The following is a 23,620-nucleotide window of genomic DNA, read 5'->3' on the forward strand; positions in this document are numbered from 1 at the left end:
ATACCTCTCATTTCTTTGGGCTACAGTATTGAACTAATTGCAGTGGTTTAATGCAGCTCAGTGGCTTGCTGACAACTTTCAGCTGTTAAGATCAAACCAGATGGTGTGGAGGGCAATCACATAGAGGTGAGATTGGGTAATGGTGACAACTTTCCTTCAGGTTTCCCGAACTCTTCTTTGAAGTCATGAAGAGGGTGGGTGGGAGTTATAACTTTGAGATGGTCTTCATTCAACATCAACCTAGATTCTGACTGAGTTGATTGTAACCACAGTGATTGGAGAACTAGAATAAAATCTGATGGAGTTACCAGTGTACTTCAGAGTTGAGAGCCACCATTCACACCGTTTCAGTGCAATGCTAAGGAGATCATGGTTTAAGTCAGTCATTGAACTGAAGATTCATCTTCCTTCTTGGGTGGACATAAAAGATTGTCTGGCTCTGCTCAGAATAGAGAATGGGAATTCAGTATCTCATAATAACCGCAGTCCTAGTAATCTCGGAACAAAGCCAACATCAAATAGATTTTCAGTCATTCATCGTGGTTGGTTGTGGCATCTTGTTTTATGCTGGATAATTGCTATATTTACCAATACTGAGAACATAAATGTGACTTGTGAATTTGAGCTTTCATGAGAATATAAAATGAAAGTTATACACATTCTTTGCCTTATCACCAGGGCACTTTATAGCTTTGTAAGTAGCTGTGTAAAAACTAGCTGCTTTAAAAGGAATTAATTTTGTCAATAAGATAGTTGATCAAGTTATTCCTTTGTTTCCTTCCAGGCTCTTTGGATCTTGAAATTTATTAATGCTGTGGAAAGAAGCAACCCTGGGACCTTCTGTATTTGGATACTTTGTCATTTCTCTACTTCATAAATTATAATTTTTACACTAGATCAACCCTGAGGTTCTGGCATGTTTTACAGTTACACAATCCCAAGGTCAGTTCTGCAACAGAAACCAGTTTGACGTTATCAATCATAAGGTATATCTATCCAGAGTTTTCCCACCTTCCTTAGACAGGTCACGTGTTCAGGAAATTCCCAGACACTTTAACACTGCAGAGTTGAAAGTGTAGATTACTGCATCATATTCACATTGTGTTCTTTTGGGTTCATGCCAGAGACAAACTGATGCAGGTCTAAAATGTCAGCCCTGACACATTTGAAATTTTCCAGAAGTATTTTTAATATTAAAATTTTACTTAATGGATAAAAGATTGCCCCTTGCTATTTTTTTTCAGAAATGAATTTTAAAAATGGTATTGTTAGGATTGAACATTTTATGCAGTTAACTAGTACAACAATTCAAGCTGATATCCAACTGGACTTCACATGGGCTGTATACAAGCATAAGTCAACCAGCGTGGAAAGTTCTGTACCTACCAGTATCAATGACTTTATATGCATTCAGAAATAACAGCTGACCCACAGGGCTTTGTAATGCTGGAGATGATGAGATTTTTCTCTTTTTATGCAATGTTAAATCTATGCTCATCTGTAATTTGCACATAAAATAAATCCTTTCTCAGTTCCATATTTAGTCCAATTGTTTATGACATTCTGTGCAATGAGAACAAAAAGGAAAAACAACACATGATTGATGAAAGTGAATCATAATAGTGAATTCATGCAAAATAAATGTTAGCTTGATTTTGAAATTAATTCTGTTCTGTTAATCTACTTCACACAAATTCTAATCATGATTGACTGCCCTTTGTACATTTTCTCAAGGGTATTATATAACCAAAGTGGGACAGTACTGCATGCACCTGCTAGTTTGCAGTCAGAACTTGTCCTGTTTTTTTTTCCCTTGTAACTTGTTTTTAAACAAGTTAGCCAAATGAGCACATTTGTGAGATGTAGATTCATTGTGATCAAAATTGTCACCACTTACTGCATGATTTGTCTCAAATTATTGATTATGTTAAAAATTTGTATCCCATTTAGCACAGTTGCAGTTTGGCATATGTGATGTTGTATGCATTATTGAATCATGGCTGAAAGAAGATTTTAGCTAGGAGGTTAATGTCCAAGGGTACACTAATATCAGAAGGACAGGCAAGAAGGCAAAGGGGAAGTGTTGCTCCAAATGAAATCAAATCATTAGAAAGAGGTGATTATAGGGTCAGAAGGTGTTGAATCATTGTGAACAGAGCTAAGGAACTGTAGGGGTAAAAAGACCCCCAAACAGTAATAAGGATGTGATCTACCCATTACAACAGGTGATAGAAAATACAGTGTTACAATAAACATGAGGGATTTCAATATGCAGGTAGATTGGGAAAATCAGGTTGGTGCTGGATTGCAAGGGGGGAATTTCTAGAATGCCTATGAGTTGGCTTTTTAGAGCAGCTTGTGGTTGAGCCCACCAGGGGATCAGCTATTCTGGATTGGGTGTTGTGCAATAAACTAGAATTGATTAGAGCTTAAAAACAAAAAAAAACCCTTAGGTGAACGTGACCATAATATGATTGAATTCACCCTGAAATTTGAGAAGGAGAAGCTAAAGTCAGGTGTACCAGTATTACAGTGGAATAAGATGGAATTATTGAGGTATGAGAGAGGAGTTGGCCAGAATGGATTGGAAAAGAACACTGGCAGGGGTGATGGCAGAGCAGCAATGGCTGGAATTTCTGGAAGCAATTTGGAAGGCACAAGATACGTACATCCCAAAAAAATAGTATTCTCGAGGCAGGATGAAACAATTGTGGCTGACAAGAAGTCAACGCCAAAGAGATGGTATATAATAGAGCAAAAATTAGTTGGAAATTAGAGGAATGGGAAGATTTAACAATCAACAGAGGGCAACTAAAAAAATAATTATGAAGGTAAAGATGGAATACGAAGGTAAGCTGGTCAGTAATATTAAAGAGGCTATCAAAAGTTTAATCAAATACATCTTTTGGAAAATAATGCTGGAGTAGTAATAGGGGACAAGAAAATGGCGTACATATTTTATAAGTACTTTGCATCAGTCTTCACTGTGGAAGACGCTAGCAATATGGCAGAAGTTCCAGGTGTCAGGGTAATGAAGTGTGTGAAGTTACCATTACCGAAGAGAAGATTTTTGGGAAACTGAAAGGGCTGAAGGTAGACAGGTCACCTGGACCAGATGGTGTACACCCCAGGGTTTTGAAAGATCTGGCTGAAGAGACTGGGAAGGCATTAGTAATGATCTTTCAAGAAACTCAAGATTCCAGAATGGTTCTGGAAGATTGGAAAATTGCAAATTTACTCCACTCTTCAAGTAGGGGAGAGGCAGAAGAAAGAAAACTATAGGCCAGTTAGTCTGACCTCAGTTGCTGGGAAGATATTGGAGTCGATTATTAAGGATGAGGTAGCAGGGTACTTGGAGGCACATGATAAAATAGGTGATAGTCAGCCTGGTTTCCTCAAGGGGAAATCTTGCCTGACAAATCTGTTGGAATTCTTTGAAGACATAACAAGAGGATAGACTATGGAGAATTACTTGATGTTGTGCACTTGGATTTTCAGATGGCCTTTGACAAGGTGCCACAGATGAGGCTGCTTAACAAGCTATGAACCCATGGTATTACAGGACAGATTCCAGCACGGATAAAGCAATGGCTAATTGGCAGGAGGCAGAGTGGGAATAAAGGGAGCCTTTTATTGTTGGCTGCTGGTGACTAGTGTTCCATAGGGGTCTCTGTTGAGACCAATTCTTTTTACGTTATATACCAATGTTTTGGATGATGGAACTGATGGCTTTATTGCAATCTTTGCAGACAATATGAAGATGGATGGAGGGGCAGGTATTTTTGAGGAAATAGGCTACAGAAGGACTCAAACAGATAAGGAGAATGGGCAAAGAAGTGGCAGGAGAATACAGTGTTGGGAAGTGTATGGTCATGTACATTGGAAGAAGAAATGAAAGGGTTGACTATTTTCTAAATGGAGAGAATATACAAAAAACTGAGGCGCAGAGGGACTTGGGAGTCCTTGTGCAGGATTCCCTAAAGGTTGATTCACAGGTTGAGTCTATGGTGAGGAAGACAATTACAATGTTAGCATTAATTTCAAGACAACTAGGATATAAAAGTAAGGACGTAATGTTGAAACTTTATAAAGCACTGGTGAGATCTCACTTGGAGAATTGTGAGCAGGTTTAGGTCATTTATCTTAGAAAGGATGTGCTGAAACTGGACAGGATTCAAAGGAAGGTCATGAAAATAATTCCAGGATTGAATGTCATAGTGTTTGATGGCTCTGGGCCTGTATTCACTGCAATTCAGAAAAATGAAGGGTGACCTAATTGAAACAAATTGAATGGTGAAAGGCCTTGTAGAGAGGATGTTTCCTATAGTAGGAGAGTCTAAGCCTCATAATAGAGGGGCGTCCTCTTCAAACAGAGCCGAGGAGGAATTCCTTCAACCAGAGAATGGTGAATCTGGAATTATTTGTCACAGGCAGCTGGGGAGGCCAAGTCTTTATGTATATTAAGGCAGAAGTTGATAGATTCTTGATTGATAGGGAGATACGTGGAGAAGGCAGGAAATTGGAGCAGCGAAGAAAATTGGATCATTCACGATGAAATGACAGAGCAAATTCAAATAGGCCAAATGGCCTAATTCTGCTCCTATACCTTATGATCAACATTACCATGTGCTGGAACGACAGCACTATATTGGTGCCCAGTGATAATATTTGACCATTAAGTATTGGATGTCTATGCTCATTACTAGAGACGCAGCATCTAGAGGAAAAACATCCTTTTGTATTTTCTCTAAGCAGCTGCCACTGACAGTTATTGTTGTAATGCTTTTTTGTTGTGGAGATGACAAGTATATGAATGCAGAGACAAATAAGTACTTCAAGTATGGGTGTGAAATTGTTAACTGTCTATAGTGAGCATAGATTGTAACATCGCAAACTATTGTAATGTGGTGACAATAACCCTTCTATGCAGCCTAATTCATTGATTTCTTATGAATTTGTAAATAATATGTTGATGATTGGGCTTTTGGCTCTGATACTTTTTTTATCACACCATCAATGTGTCAAAATCTGGTGTTTGTTCACAAAAACTAACTATACACTGAAGCACTGAAGCATTTATGTGCTTTGTCTTTGGATGCAGTGAAATGTATAAACATTTTTTGCATCTAAAGTATCTGTGACTAGCTCTCTTTTTCAACTTGTCTATGTTGATGAATTAAATCTATCACGTATTAACTTCAAGACATGTTTTGTACAAAGGGTAAAGAGTAAAACGGAACAATCAATAAAACTCCATTAATCTGGCATGCTTGGGACTGTGTTGGATAAGCAAAATTTTCTGGCTATTTTATCTTATCAGATACAGCACGGAACATGCCCTTCCAGCCCAACGAGCCACACTGCCCAAAAACCGATCTATTTAACCCTAGCCTAATCACAGTACAATTTGCAATGACTAATTAACCTGCTAACTGGTATGTCTTTAGAATGTGGGAGGAATCGTAGCACCCAGAAGAAACCCACACCTACATGGGGAGAACATATAAACTTCCTTACAGAGGACACTAGAATTGAACTCCAATGCCCTGAGCTAACTGCTATGCTACTAATGTACTTAATATACCAACAGACTTTTAATTCCTGTTTTTCCAGAAGTTACATAGTAAAATAATAAATTCAACATTGAATCTACTATGTTTCAAAGAGCACAGGAAACAAGGAAGCATGGGGAACATAGATAGGAGTTTAAAGAAAGCATGGGAACCAATGCCCTGGTATGTGAAAGGAGCACAGGTTTAGTGCAGTTGGAACTTAAGCCATCATGCTTTGTTTTGAAACTGAGCTCACCACGTAACAGTCCACACAGCACTGTTTCCTAATCCGTAGATGTATACTTCAAAGTTGCTGGTGAACGCAGCAGGCCAAGCAGCATCTGTAGGAAGAGGTGCGGTCGACGTTTCAGGCCGAGACCCTTCGTCAGGACTGCAACTTTGATGTGTGTTGCTTGAATTTCCAGCATCTGCAGAATTTACAGATGCTGCTTGGCCTGCTGCGTTCACCAGCAACTTTGATGTGTGTTGCTTGAATTTCCAGCATCTGCAGAATTACAGATGCTGCTTGGCCTGCTGCGTTCACCAGCAACTTTGATGTGTGTTGCTTGAATTTCCAGCATCTGCAGAATTCCTGTTGTTTGCGTAGATGTATACTACTTGCTTTCTTACTTTTTTCTGCCCTTCCAATGCATCTCATTTCTATCCAGTCTCTGCTCACAGGTGAAACGTTCTATCAGAGGCAGCATTCTGCTCCATCTTCTCTGCACCCTCTAGCACAATTGTATCCTTTCTATAGTGTGGCAACCAGCACAGCACACAATATTTTTTAAGCTGTGAGCTAACAATGTTTTTCTTTACATTGTACCACGACTTCCCTGTTTTATATTCTAAGCCCTAGCTAACTGAAGTAATCATCCAACATTCCCTTTTCATCACTCTATCTATACTGCTACTTTCGGGGATCTTTGAACTTGTATTTCCTAGGAATCTACCATTCATACACTGTATCTATTAGGCTGTAGAAAATACAGACCCCATTAAAATTGCATCTGTTAGTGCTGTGTCAATTTACCGGCGAATCAATAACATTCTGTAGCCTAAGATTGCACTCCTATCAAAACTTCGCCTTTTTTTCTGTGAACTTACTAATCATAGCTGCACATTTAAGACATTAATACACACAACAATAAGGGTACCAACACTTGATACCTGTGATACATTGTTTGTCATAAGCTTCCACTATAAAAGCAACACTCCACCATCACCCTCTGTCTCATGCCCTGGTTAATTCTGGATCCCCCGACCTCTAACCTTTTGGATCAGCCTTCCATGTGAGGCCTTGTTAAATGCCTCACTGAAATCTATGTAAACCAATCAATTATACTACCCTCATCAATATAGTTAGTCACATCTCCAAAAAAAATTGGTTATAGTTGTCAGAAAAGATCTACTACCAACATACCAAAAAATCAATGCTGACTATCCTTGATCATCACTGCCTTTTCAAGTTGAATTACAGCAGTGTAAGGAAACCAATTGAGGAGATACTGAGAGAAAAAAAAATACAATTATCTTCATTTTTGTAGAGCTGTTAGGGATAGTGATGGTGAAGAGCACAGAGAGGGGAATAGTCGACGTTTCGGGCCGAGACCCTTCGTCAGGACCCTTCAGTTAGTCCTGACGAAGGGTCTCGGCCTGAAACGTCGACTGTACCTCTTCCTAGAGATGCTGCCTGGCCTGCTGCGTTCACCAGCAACTTTGATGTGTGTTGCTTGAATTTCCAGCATCTGCAGAATTCCTCGTGTTTACAGAGAGGGGAATTACAGGTTAAAAATACCACAGCCTTTACAGAACAAATTAGCAACCTTATTGTCAAGTCAAGTGAAGTTTGTTGTCATTTAACTATTTACATGTATTGTTACATAACCGGCAATAATGAATATCAATCGAGACAGGTTATATAAAAATAACCAAACATTTATTAAACAGGGATAAACAATAAGGAAAAAACAAATGAAAACTTCAACCGGAAGTTAACCGTTAACAGTTCATTGGCTATATTTAAGAGGGAATTAGATATGGCCCTTGTGGCTAAAGGGATCGGGGGTATGGGGGGGGAAGGCTGGTACAGTGTTCTGAGTTGGATGATCAGCCATGATCATACTGAATGGCGGTGCAGGCTCGAAGGGCCGAATGGCCTACTCCTGCACCTATTTTCTATGTTTCTATGCAGCCGTTCCACAAATCGTCACTCGGCACTGGTTCTTAAAGCGTTAAATGCGAAAACAGTTCTTAAAGCGATAAAGTCAGATATAGTTCTTAAAATAGTAAATTCAAAAGTTCAACAGATTTATACGTTCAATTGGGAGAGACTTCTCTGGAGAAGGATTTCTTCATAGACGCAACTTTCCTGCCGGTTCTATCCAAAGGATTCACGATGCAGTAAATAAACGGTTTAAAACAACTGACCTTAATTTCTTTTAGAGAGAGCAAACCTTTACATGAACTCTTTGCTCTTTTGGCAAGAGTTATCTCGATGCAGGTCGCTACTCCTTCAACGAAGACTCAATAAGGTCGATCCTTTATTAAACTGCCGACCGATCCTGACTCCTCTTAATCCTTCGGTCCTGTACTTCGATAAAGTCTTCACTCTCCCTTCTACTACAGGAATAGGGTAAATCAACACATCTAGCCAAAAATTTCCAGTCCAATAATATTGTATCTTGCAACAGAATGCACAACCATTTCAAAAACGAAACTGCGTCACAAAAAAAAACGCAACAGAAACGGAGACACAGCACATTCTACCTGGAAATCTACAAACTAAAAACTAACTGCATCATCTGGGGTCTACCCTTATATACCCATGATGCACATGTCATCACGTGACCTCACATTGGCGGGAAAATTACATCAGGTGACCGCCAAAAGACCATTACATCATTCTGACAAAAAAAACACATCTCCTTAAGGCATGTAACAGTATATAACATATATAATGTATATAGAAACGAGATGTTTCTTCGAACTAGGGTCTAAAACACATAATGCAGAAAAACTTACGAAGACGATAAAATCTACAGATGAATCACACATAAATAACAAGCTGGTGCATTAATATTAAATATTGTAAGGAGTGGAACAAATTAACCAGAGACATACCGACTATGATGCAGCTGGGAGTTCAGAAGCCTAATGGCCTGCGAGAAGAAACTACTTCTCATCCTGACTGTTCTTGTTTTCAATGCATCTGAGTCTCCTGCCTGATGGTAGAAAGTCAGAGGACGCCGGATGGATAGTTGGGATCCTAGGGCCCTGTGTATGCAGCACTCCTGATAAATGTCCCCAGTGGATGGTAGGGAGACCCCATGATCCTTTTAGCTGTTCTCACAGTCCTTTGTAGGACTTCAAGTCCGATACCCGACTGCTTCCACATTAGATGGAGATGCAATTTTCAGTGTACTCCCAATGGTGCTCCTGTAAAACGCAGTTAAGATGAGGGGCTGTGAGCCTTGCTTGACTCAATCTTCATAGGAAGTGGAGGGGCTGCTGCACCTTCTTGTTCAGGGAGCTGATATTAAGGGACCAGGTGAGATCATGTGATGTGATCTCCCAGGAACTTGGTGCATTTAATTCTCTCTACAGAGGACCCATGTATTCGCAGAGGGGGATGGTTTGTTTGCACCTTCCTGAAGTCCATAATTTCTTTTGTCTTCTCCACATCCAGGTTCAGGTTGTTCTTCTCACACCAATCCACCAGCCTCTCCACTTCCTCTCTATACTCTGTCTCATCATTGTTCTTGACAAGGCCAACCACTGTTGTCTCATCTGCAAACTTGATGACATGGTTTGAGTTGGATCCTGTGACATAGTCATGCATTAGCAGTGCAAACAGCAGCAGACTGAGCACACAGCCTTGGGGAGCGCTAGAGCTCAGTGTAATGGGACAGGAGATGTTGCTGCCCACATGGACTGACTGTGGCCTTCCTGTTAAGAAGTCCAGCATTCAATTGCGGAGGGAGGTGGGCAATATACAGCATGAGGAATCGTAATTGCTGAAATGGAAACTAGAGTTTACTGCTGCTAAAGCTTGGATCAAACATTTGAATTATTTGAAAAATAAAGATAACTTCAACAAATGGTGCTCAGTTTGCTAACTTTGTATTTGATCTTTGAAAAAAAAGTCATGGTAACAAATTGCAGATAATAGAAATCTGAAATAAAAACAGAAAATACTTAAACTTGGTTGGTTAGGCAAGTTTAATAAATAAAACACATTTTTACCTCCCCACCCCCACACTCTCTCTGATTTCATTGTCCATTACACCCTACCCACTAATATCCATTCTGGCACTTACCCCTGTAAACAGAAGAACTACACCTGCCCATTCACCTCCTTCCTCACCTCTATTCAGGGCCTCAAATAGCTCTTCCAGGTGAGGCAACACTTCACCTGCGAATCTGTTGGGATTATCTACTGTATCCGGTGCTCCCCCTCTACACTGGTGAGACCCAACGTAGATAGGTGGGCCACTTTGTCAAGAACCTTTGCTCCATCCACAAAAAGCAGAATTTTCTATTTGTCAACCACTTAATTCCAGTCCCCATTCAGACATGTCGGTACATGGCCCCCTCTGCTGCACAATGGGATTATTCTCAGGTTGGAGGAGCAACACCTCATATCCCATTTGGTTAGCCTCCAACCTGATGGCATGAACATCGATTTCTCTAACTTTTGGTACTATTCCCCCTCCCCTCTTCTTCCATTACCCATTCTGGCTTCCCTTCCACCTCTCCTCACCTGCCTATCACTTCCTGCTTGGTGCCCCTCCTCGCTCCTCATCTCCTATCAGATTCCTTCTTCTCCAGCCCTTTACCTTTTCTAATTACCACCTCCTTGCATCTTACTTCCTCTCTTTTTGTTAGTAATGCTGATGAAGGTTAGTCTATGGATGCTAACTGACCTGGCCAAGGTGTGAATGACAAACAAGTCTCAGATACCATAAGTGTCAAGTCAAAAAGATCATGTGTATGTATTATTCTCCAACTTTTGTAGAGGAATGTTCCCTTTCTCTGTCTCAATGGCTATCTCTCTGTATCATTTATTCATTCAGCATGTTGGCTTTTCTGATTTGTTGCCCATTTCCAATTATCCTCAAAGATAGTGGTGAGCCACCACCTTGAATCACCAAAGTTCTTCTCATTAAAATACCACAGTACCGTTGGTAAGGGAGCTCCAGGATTTTGATTTTGCAGGTCGGGATGGTAACTAACATGGAGGAGAATGTGCAGTTAGTGGTATTCTCAAGTATTTGCTGTTATAGAATGTAGCATATTATAGCAATCTAATTCTTCTTTCTTCCCCTTTTTCTATCATCCATGTACCATTCTAAGAGTTCTTTAAATTCACCTATGGTATCTGCCTCTACCAACAACCCTAGCAGGGCATTCCACTTATCTCTGACATTACCCCATACCTTTCTCCAATTACCTTAAAATTATGCCCCCTTTTACTAGCCATTTCTGCTCTGAGAAAGTCTCTAGTCTGCTCGATCTATGCCTCTTATAATCTTGACACCTATATCAAGTCACCCCTCACCTACTTCACTGCAGAGAGAAAAGCCTTAGCTTGCTCAACCTACCATATAAGGCATGTTCTTTAATCCAGGCAGCATTGTGGTAAAGTTCCTCTGTACCCTCCCTAAAGCTTCCACACTCTTCTTATAATGAGGCAACCAGAACTGAAAAAATATTCCAAATGTGGTCTCACCAAGGTTTTATAGAGTTCCAGCATTACCTTACGGCTCTTGAACACAATGCCCTGACTAATGAAGGCCAATACACCACAAGTCTTTTTAACAGTCCTATCAACCTGTGTGGCAACTTTGAGGGATCTATGGATATGGACCCCAGTATCTCTCTGTTCCTCCACTCAGCCAAGAATCCTGCCATTCCCCCTGTATTGTGCTTTCAAAATTGGCCTTCCAAAGTGGTCCCGCATGGGAGGTTAATTAGGAAGATTCAGTCGCTAGGTATACATGGAGAGGTAGTAAATTGGATTAGACATTGGCTCAATGGAAGAAGCCAGAGGGTGGTAGTGGAGGATTGCTTCTCTGAGTGGAGGCCTGTGACTAGTGGTGTGCCACAGGGATCAGTGCTGGGTCCATTGTTATTTGTCATCTATATCAACGATCTGGATGATAATGTGGTAAATTGGATCAGCAAATTTGCTGATGATACAAAGATTGGAGGTGTAGTGGACAGTGAGGAAGGTTTTCAAAGCTTGCAGAGAGATTTGGACCAGCTGGAAAAATGGGCTGAAAAATGGCAGATGGAGTTTAAGGTGTGAGGTACTGCACTTTGGAAGGACTAGCCAAGGTAGAACATACAGGGTAAATGGTAAGGCACTGAGGAGTGCAGTAGAACAGAGGGATCTGGGAATACAGATACAAAATTCCCTAAAAGTGGCGTCACAGGTAGCTAGGGTTGTAAAGAGAGCTTATGGTATATTGGCCTTTATAAGTCAAAGTATTGAGTATAAGAGTTGGAATGTTATGGTGAGGTAGTATAAGGCATTGGTGAGGCCAAATTTGGAGTATTGTGTGCAGTTTTGGTCACCAAATTACAGGAAGGATATTAATAAGGTTGAAAGAGTGCAGAGAAGGTTTATAAGGATGTTGCCGGGACTTGAGAAACTGAGTTACAGAGAAAGGTTGAATAGGTTAGGACTTTATTCCCTGGAGCGTAGAAGAATGAGGGGAGATTTGATAGAGGTATATAAAATTATGATGGGTATAGATAGAGTGAATGCAAGCTGGCTTTTTCCACTGAGGCTAGGGGAGAAAAAAAATAGAGGACATGGGTTAAGGGTGAAGGGGGAAAAGTTTAAAGGGAACATTGGGGGGGCTTCTTCACACAGAGAGTGGTGGGAGTGTGGAATGAGCTGCCAGATGAAGTGGTAAATGCGGGCTCACTTTTAACATTTAAGAAAAACTTGGACAGGTACAAGAGGTGTATGGAGGGATATGGTCCAAGTGCAGGTCAGTGGGACTAGGCAGAAAAATGGTTTGGCACAGCCAAGAAGGGCCAAAAGGCCTGTTTCTGTGCTGTAATGTTCTATGGTTCTATGAATCTCTTCACACATTTCTGGATTGAATTCCATCTGCCACTTCTTAGACCAGTTCTGCGCTCTTGTCAATGTAACATTGTTACCTATGGTAACTCTCCACACTATTCACAACTCCACCAACCTCCAAGCATAAAACACTTCATCTATGACCTACCCCTGCTTTATATGGGCAAGCTAATTCTAAATCCATAAAGCCAGGATTCCATGCCTTCTGACTTTCTGAATGAGCCTACATTGGAGAACCTTATTCAATGCCTTACTAAAACCCATATGCACCATATCCACTTCCCTATCTTCATCAATGTGCTTTGACAACATCCTCAAAGAATTCAATTAGACTCATGCGGCATGAACTGCCCGTCACAATGTCAAACTGACTATCCCTAATCAGGTATTCGCTTCTCCAAATGATTGTGAATCCTGTTTCTAAGATTCTCCTCCAATGATTTGCTCACCACTGAAGACTCACTAGTCTATAATTACCAAGGTTACCCCCACTCCCTTTGTTGAATAAAGGAATAACATTTGCCACCCGCCACACCCTCCAATCATTCCTCTTCTATCCCTGATTCATCCAGCCTTCTCTGTAGTCATACTCCTGTTCTTCACATATATGTGTGCAGTTTTGGTCCCCTAATCTGAGGATAGGCATTCTTGCCATAGAGGGAGTACAAAGAAGGTTCACCAGATTGATTCCTGGGATGGCAGGACTTTCATATGATGAAAGACTGGATCGACTAGGCTTATAAACTCTGGAATTTAGACGATTGAGGGGGGATCTTATTGAAACGTATAAAATTCTAAAGGGATTGGACAGGCTAGATGTAGGAAGATTGTTCCTGATGTTGGGGAAGTCCAGAACGAGGGGTCACAGTTTGAGGATAAAGGGGAAGCCTTTTAGGACCGAGATGCGGAAAAACCTCCACACAGAGAGTGGTGAATCTGTGGAATTCTCTGCCACAGGAAATAGTTGAGGCCAGTTCATTGGCTATATTTAAGAGGGAGTTAGATATGGCCCTTGTGGCTAAAGGGATCAGGGGGTATGGAAAGAAGGCAGGTACAGGGTTCTGAGTTGGATGATCAGCCATGATCATACTGAATGGTGGTGCAGGCTCGAAGGGCTGAATGGCCTACTCCTGCACCTATTTTCTATGTTTTCTATGTAGAATACCTTGGGGTTTTCCTTAATCCTACTGTTCTTCAAGTTCAATGTTCAAAGTAAATTTATTATCAAAGTATGTATATGTTACCATTGTGGAAATGTACTTTACTTGTAGTCACAAAATGGCATCTTGTCTGTAACAAAATGGAACTTGTATTATACTAGTCACAAACAAGAGAAAATGTGAGATGCTGGAAATCCAAGCAACACACAAAATGCTGGAGAAACTCAGCAAACCAGTCAGCATCTATGGAAAAGAGCAAACAGTCAACTATTTGAGCCACCCAATTTTAATTCCACTTCCCATTCCTGTTCCGACATGTCAGCCTATCTGCTGCCACAATGAGGTCACACTCCGGTTGGAGGCGCAACACCTTATATTCCGTTTGGGTAACCTCCAACCTGATGGCATGAACATTGACTTCTCTAACTTCTGGCAATGCCCCCCCACCACTTCTCCTTCATCATTCCCCATTCTAATTTCCCTCTCTCACCTTATCACCTTACCTGCCAATCACTTCCCTCTGGCGTTCCTCTCCCCTCCCTTTCTTCCATGGCCTTCTGTCCTCTCCTATCAGATTCCCCCCTTCTCCAGTCCTTTATCTCTTTCACCAAACAACTCCTCGGCTCTTTATCTTAGCAATCCCCCCCCCCTCCCTTTTCCAGGTTCACCTTTCACCTTGTATTTCTTCCTCCCCTCCCCCAACCTCACTCTGACTTTTCATCTTTTTTTCTCCAGTCCCGATGAAGGGACTTGGCCTGAAACTTCGACCGTTTACTCTTTTCCATAGATGTTGCCTCGCCTGCAGAGTTCCTTCAGCATTTTATGTGTGTTGCCTGTATTGTACCAGAGTGCAACATTATGCCAATGGATCTTGAGTATATGACAAATTGCAGATAGACAAGCGGATTTGGTTACTGGAAGAATAGCAAGTATACTAATTAAGCAGACTAACAGAATGCACCCTGTCCTTAAACTGGTGCAGGTAGATAACACTTGTGTATAAAGGAGTGACTAATGTTTTATTGGAGCTATCACCGGCTCTTGTGCGGTGATGGTCTTTCCTTGCAAGTAAATAAAAACGTTTATGATTGATCCACGCTGAGTTCATAGTTGTTTGTTATAAGACGTAGAGAAAGGTACTAGCCTCAGATTCATTTTCTTGCAAGCATTCACAGTAGAACAATATACAGTAGAACCAATGAAAAAAACTACAAAGACGGACAATCAATGTGCAAAAAAAATAGACAACTTTGCAAATACTAACTAACTAACTAACACTGAGTACATAAGTTGTAGAGTCCTTGAAAGTAAGTCCACAGGTTGTTCCACAGTTCAGTTTATAGACAAGTGAAGTTATCTACAGTGGTTCAGGAGCCTGATGATTGAAGGGTAATAACTGTTCATGAACTTGCGGCATGGGACCCAAGGCTCCTCCTTCACGATGGCAGCAGTTAGAGGAGAGCATAGAGTGGATGATGGGGATTCTTGATGATAGATACTGCCTATAACCACGATAACAATATTTGGACCAAATTTTCTGTTGCACTTTACCTTAATTGGAAATATATTGATTACTTAAATGTTAGCTATTGTTTGTTTGCTATCATCTCTTTTACTGAAGCTTCCTAGTACACCAGAGCTAACCTATGTCCCTTATCTTAATGTTTTACATTATTCAACTTTAAGACTTTGATTTTTGATTGAAACAAATAAATTTCCATTCTACGGAGGATTCTAGTTAATTAGAACATCAGATAATCGGGGCAGCTGCTTATTTGGAACATAAACTAATTGAGAACTTAGCCGGTATTCCTTTATCTATTTGGGATACTACGCCGCTTAATTGGAACAGGATACTCTTGCTGAACAGCTTCTAACTAGTGTCAGTCATGTGCACTTGTGTGACTGTTAGACACTACACCATGCTTAGAGCGAACAGCCTTTAAATAGCATCAGTTGTGTGTGCTGATGTTTTGTTATCTATCTGGGCCGACGGATGCCAATTCAAAAAGCAAAGAAGGCAGTCCACTATCTGCACTAGGTATCTGTACTGATTTTGCTCATTTACAGTCAATCAAATGAACACAGCAGCGTATACTGGATGAATTCCTTCATCAATTACTATTAGGAAATAACGCAGTTATATAGTACCGTAGTAGTATTGGTGGTGCTCTAATTCGTCCTATATTTCATTTGAATACATAATTGGTTACTCAGTTAAATGGTAGTTTGTCTATTTTTTTTATAAATACCGTTTTAACTATTTCCATGACACTTTGGCTAATTGGGCCAAAATGTACTGGCCCTGATGTGTCCAAATTCATCAAAATCCATTGCATATAGAAAATATTGTGAAAGTCAGATTTAACATCACTGGCATATGCCATGAAATTTGTTGCTTTGCAGCTGAAGTACATTGCGATACATAGTAATAAAAACTATAAATTACAATAATATATAAACAATAAATGATGGCAGAGGGGAAGAAGCTGTTCCTGAAACCTTCATGCTCCTGTACCTCCTCCTCTTTGGCAACAATGAGAAGAGGGCAAGTCCTGGGTGATGGGAGTCCTTAATGATGCATCGCCTTTTGAAGGTGTCCTCGATGCTGGGGAGTTTTGTACCCATGATGGAGCTGGTTGAGCTTACAATTTTCCAGATCTTTTTTCTGATCCTGTGTAGTGGCCCCACCAAACCAGACAATAATGCAACCAATTAGTATGCTCTCCCTGGTACATATGTAGAAACTTGCAAGTGTCTTTTGGTGATATATCAATTCTTCTCAAACTCCTAATGAAATATAGTCACTGTCATGCCTTCTTTGTAATTACATCAATATGTTGGGCTCAAGATAGGTCTCAGAGATGTTAACATCCGAACTTGAAACTGTTCACATTTTCCACTTCTGATCCCTTGATGAGGACTGGTGTGTATTTCTTTGATTTACCCTTCCTGAAGGCCACAATCAATTCCTTGGTCTTACTGACATTGAGTACAAGGTTGTTGCTACGACACCACTCAACCAGATCACATTATGTTCACTATTTACGCTCTTTAAATACCAAATCGTAGATTTCTCATTACAGAATGCACTGTTAGGGTAAGTTGTAAAATGATTAAGGGGCATTTAGATAGACTCCTTATCAGGCAGAGAACTGAGGGTTAAGGACTGTGTGCAAGCAGATGGGAAAGTTAGGTTGGCAACATGATTGGGCAGACAAGGCAGGCCAAGAAGCCTGTTCCTGTGCTGTATGGTTCTATGTTCTGATGCTAGAATCAAAGACAATTTCCTCTCTTGCACATCCATTAGGTTTCCATGGCTGCTTCCCAGCTCCATGCAAACTGAGTGTATAGCTGAATTTCTGAGCAAATGTAGTTCCTTTCAATCACCTTTATCTCATAGTTCTGCCTGCCGGTGGGATTCATCAGAATGTGTCTGGACATTCTTCAAAATGCCCCAGCAGTTCACAGCATTACACATCTTCTACGAAATCTCAGCAAATCTGAAGTCTGACGAATCAGTGGATTCATACATTATTCTTCAATCATTGCTGGTTTGCTCACAATGACCTTTGTTGATTTTATGATCATCGACAAGTTAAAAACATATCTCTCTTCTAGGAAAATGTTCTTTTTGAAATTAATGTAATTAAGATCTTCTACAATTAATCTTTGTCAACATTAAGGTATCTCCCTCCCAACCAATTTAATCCGTGTTTAATCTGTCTGTCTAGGTACCATATCCAACATGGACGTTGGTGACCATGGTTTTCCATAAAGATCTATCCCTCGTTCTTAGGATGACTTCCATTTTCTCGATGTGTTGCCACCTGGCTGGGCTTTTGATGTACATAAGGCAAGGTCTTTCTCTAGGTTTGCTCCCCTCAATCTTTCCGGAGAGTATGAGTTTTTCTAGTTCATCTTTCCGCATGACGTGTCCTAGGAATCTGAATTGTCTTTCTCTTATTGCTGGTATGAGTGATCTAACTGCCTGGGCTCTTCTGAGAACTTCTTCATTTGATGTGTGTGTGGTCCATGATATTTTTAACATTCTCCTGTAGAACCATAATTCAGCTGCTTCTAGTCTCTTTTCCATTGCTGGGGTAATGGTCCAGCATTCACTTCCATAAGTCAGGACAGAATAAATGTAGCACTGCAGTATTCTGTGTACATGCTCATCTTTCTGTCTGTTATTATGGTCTTCATTTTTTGGAAAGCTTCTTTTGCCATTGCTATTCTGTATTTGATATCTGTATTGCACCTGCCATCTCTTGTTATTAGGCTGCCAAGATATCTGAATTTGTTGACCTCTGCGATTACTTTCTGCTGCCACTATAGTGAGTAGTTCTTGAAGTTTTGTTTCTGAGCCAGCTATTATTAAGATGTCATCAGCATATCTGATGTTATTTATATTATGGCCTCCAATTGTGAATCTTTTGATGTCTTTGATGCTTCTCAATATATTTTCACTATACAGGTTGAATAAGTCTGGTGAAAAGACACAACCTTGCCTGACTCCTCTTATGATATTCACATACTCACTCATTTCTCCTTCTATTCTGATGGATGCTGTCTGGTCCCAGTATAAGTTTCTTATGAAACGTATATCTTTCCCATCTACGTCAAGATTTTGAAGCATTTCCAGAAGATCTTGGTGTCTGACAGTGTCAAAAGCTTTTGTATAGTCGATGAAACATAGGTAGATGTGTTTAATAGATAATCAAAAACAATTCAATCTATAATCAAAGTTAACACTGGTTCCACTGAGGATCAAATCGTTTAGTTCAGTGGCTGAAGTTTCCACTTCCTGATGATTGTAATTTTCCTGAGTTCCTTACTTTCTTTGAATTCACAATGTTCACTCCTTGTATCATCCATAGGGAAAACTGACACAGTCCTTTAAGTCTGTTCCACCATTCAATAAGATCTTATATCTCACTTGGGCCATGGATCCTGCTTTCAATACTAACTAACTAGGGCCCTGGAGCCCATAGTCTCTTCCCACTCACCAGGGTCCTGAATTCATTCCAACATACTGGGGTTCTAGATCCCATGTTCCATTTCAAGTTGCTGGGTTTGGTTCCCACACTTCCTTTCAACTTAATTGGGCCCTAATTCCCATACTCCCTGTCAACTCACTGAGGTCCTGTTGCCCTCATTTTCTTTCAACTGGCAGGAGTCACATTTTCCACACCTTCTTTAAGCTTTAAGGGTACAATGGGAAATTTATTAACATACTCTGTTACAGTTAAAAGTAGCGATTTAAAAAAATGTGTTGGGGTATCAATGGGAATAACACCCAACAGCCCGAAAAGTCTAATACACAATACAGATCTGGAACAAAATAATCTCACCAAAGTTCTACATAATCAGAGCAAGATGTCTCTATTCTTGCACTCAAATTCTCTTATAATACAGACCAATACATACTGTTTGTCTTTCTGAATACTTACTTCTTCTCCATGTCAATTTAAAATTATATGTATTAAACGATACACAGATCCCCCTGAATACCAACAAATTTCAAACTCTCATCATTGGCTTTTCATTCCAGGACGAAGGAGATGTCTTCCTTTTTTAAAGAAAGAGGCTTCCCTTCCTCCACCATCAACTCTGCTCTCAAACGCATCTCCCCCATTTCACGCACATCTGCTCTCACCCCATCCTCCAGCCACCCCACTAAGGATAGGGTTTCCCTCGTCCTCACCAACCACCTCACCAGCCTCCAGATCCAACATATAATTCTCCGTAACTTCCGCCACCTCCAACGGGATCCCACCACTAAGCACATCTTTTCCTCCCCCCACCCTCTGCTTTCCGCAGGGATCACTCCCTACACGACTCTCTTGTCCATTCGTTTCCCCGCCCCCCCCCGAATCCCTTCCCAGCAATCTCCCTCCCAGCACTTATTCTTTTAAGCGGAACAAGTGCTACACATGCCCTTACACTTCCTCCCTCACCACCATTCAGGGCCCCAGACAGTCCTTCCAGGTGAGGCGACACTTCACCTGTGAGTCGGCTGGGGTGATATACTGCATCCGGTGCTCCCAATGCGGCCTTCTATATATTGGCGAGACCCGACGCAGGCTGGGAGACCGTTTCGCTGAACACCTACGCTCTGTCCGCCAGAGAAAGCAGGATCTCCCAGTGGCCACACATTTTAATTCCACATCCCATTCCCATTCTGATATGTCTATCCACGGACTCTTTTATACTGTCAAGATGAAGCCACACTCGGGTTGGAGGAACAACACCTTATATTCTGTCTGGGTAGGCTCCAACCTGATGGCATGAATATTGACTTCTCTAACTTCCGTTAATGCTCCTCCTCCCCTTCATACCCCATCCTTTATTTATTTATTTATTATATTCCCCCCCCCCCTTTTTCTCTCTCTTTTTTCTCCCTCTGTCCCTCTCACTATAACTCCTTGCCTGTTCTCCACCCTCTGGGCTCCCCTTTCCCCTTCTCTTTCTCCCCAGGCTTCCCATCCCACGATCCTTCTCCAGCTCTTAGCTCCATCCCTCCCCCTCCTGTCTTCTCCTATCATTTCAGATCTCCCCCTCCCCCTTTCAAATCTCTTATTATCTCTTCTTTCAGTTGGTCCTGACAAAGCCTCCTGACCCGAAACGTCGACTGTACCTCTTTTTTTTAAATATAATTTTTATTGAGTTTTCAAAAAGAATACATGAAAAGATAATATCTACCCTCCCCCTCCCCTTAACCCTCCCCCCCATATAAAGTCCTACCTAAAAAAGAAAAGAAGAAAAAAAAAGAAGAGTCGCCTGGGTATTGGAAGGTTTCCACATGCTCCATGGAATTCAAAATAAATTTGCTATACTTATTCGTTACTTTCCCCAAGGTACCAAGATCTTTATCGGAGCACTTAAATATGCCATCCTATCTTTTGTAAATAAGGGCGCCAAATATTCAAAAATGTTACATATTTATCTCTTAAATTATAAGTAATTTTTTCGAGTGGAATAGAACTAGCCATTTCATTATTCCAACGATTCATACTTAAATACGAATCAGATTTCCAAGTAACTGCTATAGTCTTCTTAGCTACTGCCAATGCAATTTTTATAAATTCTTTCTGATATTTATTCAATTTAAGTTTCGGCTTTATCCCTTCAATATCACCTAATAGAAATAATACAGGGTTATGTGGAAGTTGAGTTCCAGTAATTTGTTCCAATAAGACTCTTAAATTTATCCAAAAGGGTTGTACCTCTTCATATAGACGCTGCCTGGCCTGTTGCATTCACTAGCATTTTTTGTATGTGTTGCTTGAATTTCCAGCATCTGCAGATTTCCTTGTGTTATCATTTAAAAAATTGTGTTTTTTCTATCGAAGTAGATTACCTCTTCACATTCCATTAGCTGTGTCCTGCCCACTGGATTAATATGTTCCATATCTTCACTGCATCCTCCTCAGGGTCCACACATAACTCCAAATGGGTTTAGGTAAGTGGGGGTACCAGGAACTGCAGGCAAAAAGAAATAAAGGCCAAAGGTTAAAGGACGTGTAAGTAGAACTAATTGGTTGGCTGTTTTAAACAACATGTATGTACTGATGGACTGCATGTCCATGGGTTACATCAATCAATGTCAAAAGACAGGTAACACACATAAAAGTTGCTGGTGAACGCAGCAGGCCAGGCAGCATCTCTAGGAAGAGGTGCAGTCGACGTTTCAGGCCGAGACCCTTCGTCAGGACTTTTATGAAAGACAGGTAAAGTCTGGGTGTGGAAGCGGTTGATTCAACATGCTACTCTGGTCAGGCCCTCCAGCCAATAGTGGCAACGTAACGCAGGTATGCTGCGGCCCAACTCGGCCGATACTCCCAGTCTCTCCCCCGAGTCTACAATAAATTTTCTTAACAGCAAATAACAACAATAACATGTTATACATAAACATTCTAGTTGACCCGAATACGATGGTTACCATTAGTTGAAATGAAAATAAGTGGCTGCCCCTTGCTCGCCAACGACGGCTCCGTTACCATAGTAACGTGGCGCCTGTTCCCGCGCAGCACGCTGCTCCGGCGTGGAGGTGCGCACCTTGGCGTGGGTGCTTCCAGGCACAGTGCCGCCCAGGCCAGCGCGCTCAACCACGTGGCGCGACTGTTACCGCGTGGGCGCGCGCGCGCACCGGCATTGACCCGCTCATCCCGCGCGCGCCGGCGCACCCAGGCGTTATTTTGTTTTACGCGCGCGCACGCGTGGAGCCGGTGATGTTCTCGCGCGTAGATTGTGACGCGCGCAAGTCGGAGAGCTGGATTCCCATGGTGCAGCGCACGGCTCCAGTCCGACTCGGTTCAGTGTTTGCTCCGTTCGGGACGGGCCGGCTCTGGTCGTGTGGTGCGGCTTCGCTTCAGGCAGTGACACACAGCCGGAGAAAGTGAGGCGCACACTGGACACACGGAGTTACTCGGCTGTGTCGCGACGGAATATGACGGTTCCGACCGGCCTTGTTGCAGCCGCCTCTCTTCGCAGCTACTTCCTCAGACTCTGCGTCTCTTGTTAGCGGGCCTCCCTCCCCTAGCTCCCCGTCCCTTTCCTTTCCCTTTTCCCCCCACCTACTCCTCCCCCCACCCCCTCCACCGCCACGCCGCCGCCGCCGCACCGCCGCCAAATGACACCCACCCCGCAGCAGATCAAGGACCAGCTGCTCCAGGCCATAGACAAGGATGCCAATGTAAGAACCAGGCCGTGTGTTTGCACGCAGGCCCCGGGATCGGGCCCTCTGCCATCCCAGGTCTGAGTGTGAGAAGTGTATGTATGTGAAAGAACGGAGTGAACGCGGCCTAGCGAGCAGGCTTTGATTCTCAGATCCATGATGAGTGAATGTACTCAGGGCCGATTAAGACTGGTCGAATGGGAAATTTCCCGAGATCTGTGGCTTTGGCAGAGCTTGATGACCATTCTGTGAGCTGTGTGAAGCAGCGGAATTCCTCTAAACCATGGCAGCTTACAAAATTAACATTCTTTATAACACAGTAATTCCAATTTTTCCACAAATCACACGCACAATGATTTTCCAAAAGTGTCCATAAAGTTTTAAACAACTGTTAAGGCTTTTAGTTGTCTTAATTTAAAATGGTGACCAACTGTTGTACTTATTGCCATCTTTTTAAAGTTAACCGTAATCCTTGTGAGATGGCTGCAAGCACGCTTATTGAAAGTGAAGCGGATTTGTGACATTTAATGAATTAGTCAAATCGGTAAACCAAAGAACGTTTCATTAAAATTATAGGGAAAGGTGTTATAAAGTAAGATTATTTGCCTCGAGACCGCTTCTCTTCTCTGCCCCCCCAACATGAATTGAAAATAGGAATTATAGTATATGTTCGATTTGGAGAACTGACCATTTACTGTTTTAAGTAATTATTTAGCGTTAGACAGACACATACGGGATATAAGCTAAAACTGGCAAACAGGAAGTAGCTGTTGGAATGATGGGTAACTTGAGACATCCGAACAGTATTCGACAGGATTAAATCTGCTTTGAAAATACAAAATTTTAGGGTAATTCTGATCTAATGTAAAATGAAAAGCGAATTTCCTGTAATATTTTGCTGGATCGTAGATGATTATTTTGATGTTTTAAATAAAACTGCGACTTCATTGTGTAGAGGAATTCTGCTGCTTTCTTGCCAATGTTTTAGTGGTTTCAATACATTTTAATTAGTATATTTCTGACTAATTGGTGGATAGCAACTAAATGATAACTTTGATGCAGACATTATGTAGCAATTAGCATTTTTCTTTTGAAACTGAGTTTCTGTGTAGTGTTTTAAAATCAAAAAGCA

At 41.4% G+C, this 23,620-nt stretch overlaps 2 protein-coding genes and 1 long non-coding RNA gene across 4 annotated transcripts in view; 2 read left to right on the forward strand and 1 right to left on the reverse strand.

The window, feature by feature from the left end:
• smim7 (small integral membrane protein 7) overlaps positions 1-5,269 on the forward strand; it is a 52,841-nt gene extending 47,572 nt beyond the window's left edge. The window contains exon 5 of the mRNA XM_063032414.1: positions 785-5,269. Coding sequence (XP_062888484.1) covers positions 785-800 — 16 coding nt within the window. The 3' untranslated portion in view covers positions 801-5,269. The remainder of the gene's footprint in view (positions 1-784) is intronic.
• Positions 5,270-7,317: 2,048 nt separating this feature from the next.
• On the reverse strand, positions 7,318-21,923 carry LOC134337425 (uncharacterized). Of its 2 annotated transcripts, none has more exons than XR_010015986.1 (3): positions 21,754-21,923; positions 21,172-21,293; positions 7,318-9,727 (listed from the first exon to the last, which is right to left on the reverse strand). It is a non-coding gene; the product is annotated as an uncharacterized LOC134337425 (long non-coding RNA). The 2 variants fall into 2 exon arrangements; XR_010015987.1 differs by having other exon boundaries at positions 21,038-21,293.
• Positions 21,924-22,089: 166 nt separating this feature from the next.
• Positions 22,090-23,620, forward strand: part of crsp7 (cofactor required for Sp1 transcriptional activation, subunit 7) — a 169,559-nt gene continuing 168,028 nt past the window's right edge. The window contains exon 1 of the mRNA XM_063032571.1: positions 22,090-22,506. Coding sequence (XP_062888641.1) covers positions 22,444-22,506 — 63 coding nt within the window. The 5' untranslated portion in view covers positions 22,090-22,443. The remainder of the gene's footprint in view (positions 22,507-23,620) is intronic.

The sequence above is a fragment of the Mobula hypostoma genome, chromosome 24 (assembly GCF_963921235.1).
Source record: "Mobula hypostoma chromosome 24, sMobHyp1.1, whole genome shotgun sequence".
NCBI classification, from domain to species: domain Eukaryota; kingdom Metazoa; phylum Chordata; class Chondrichthyes; order Myliobatiformes; family Myliobatidae; genus Mobula; species Mobula hypostoma.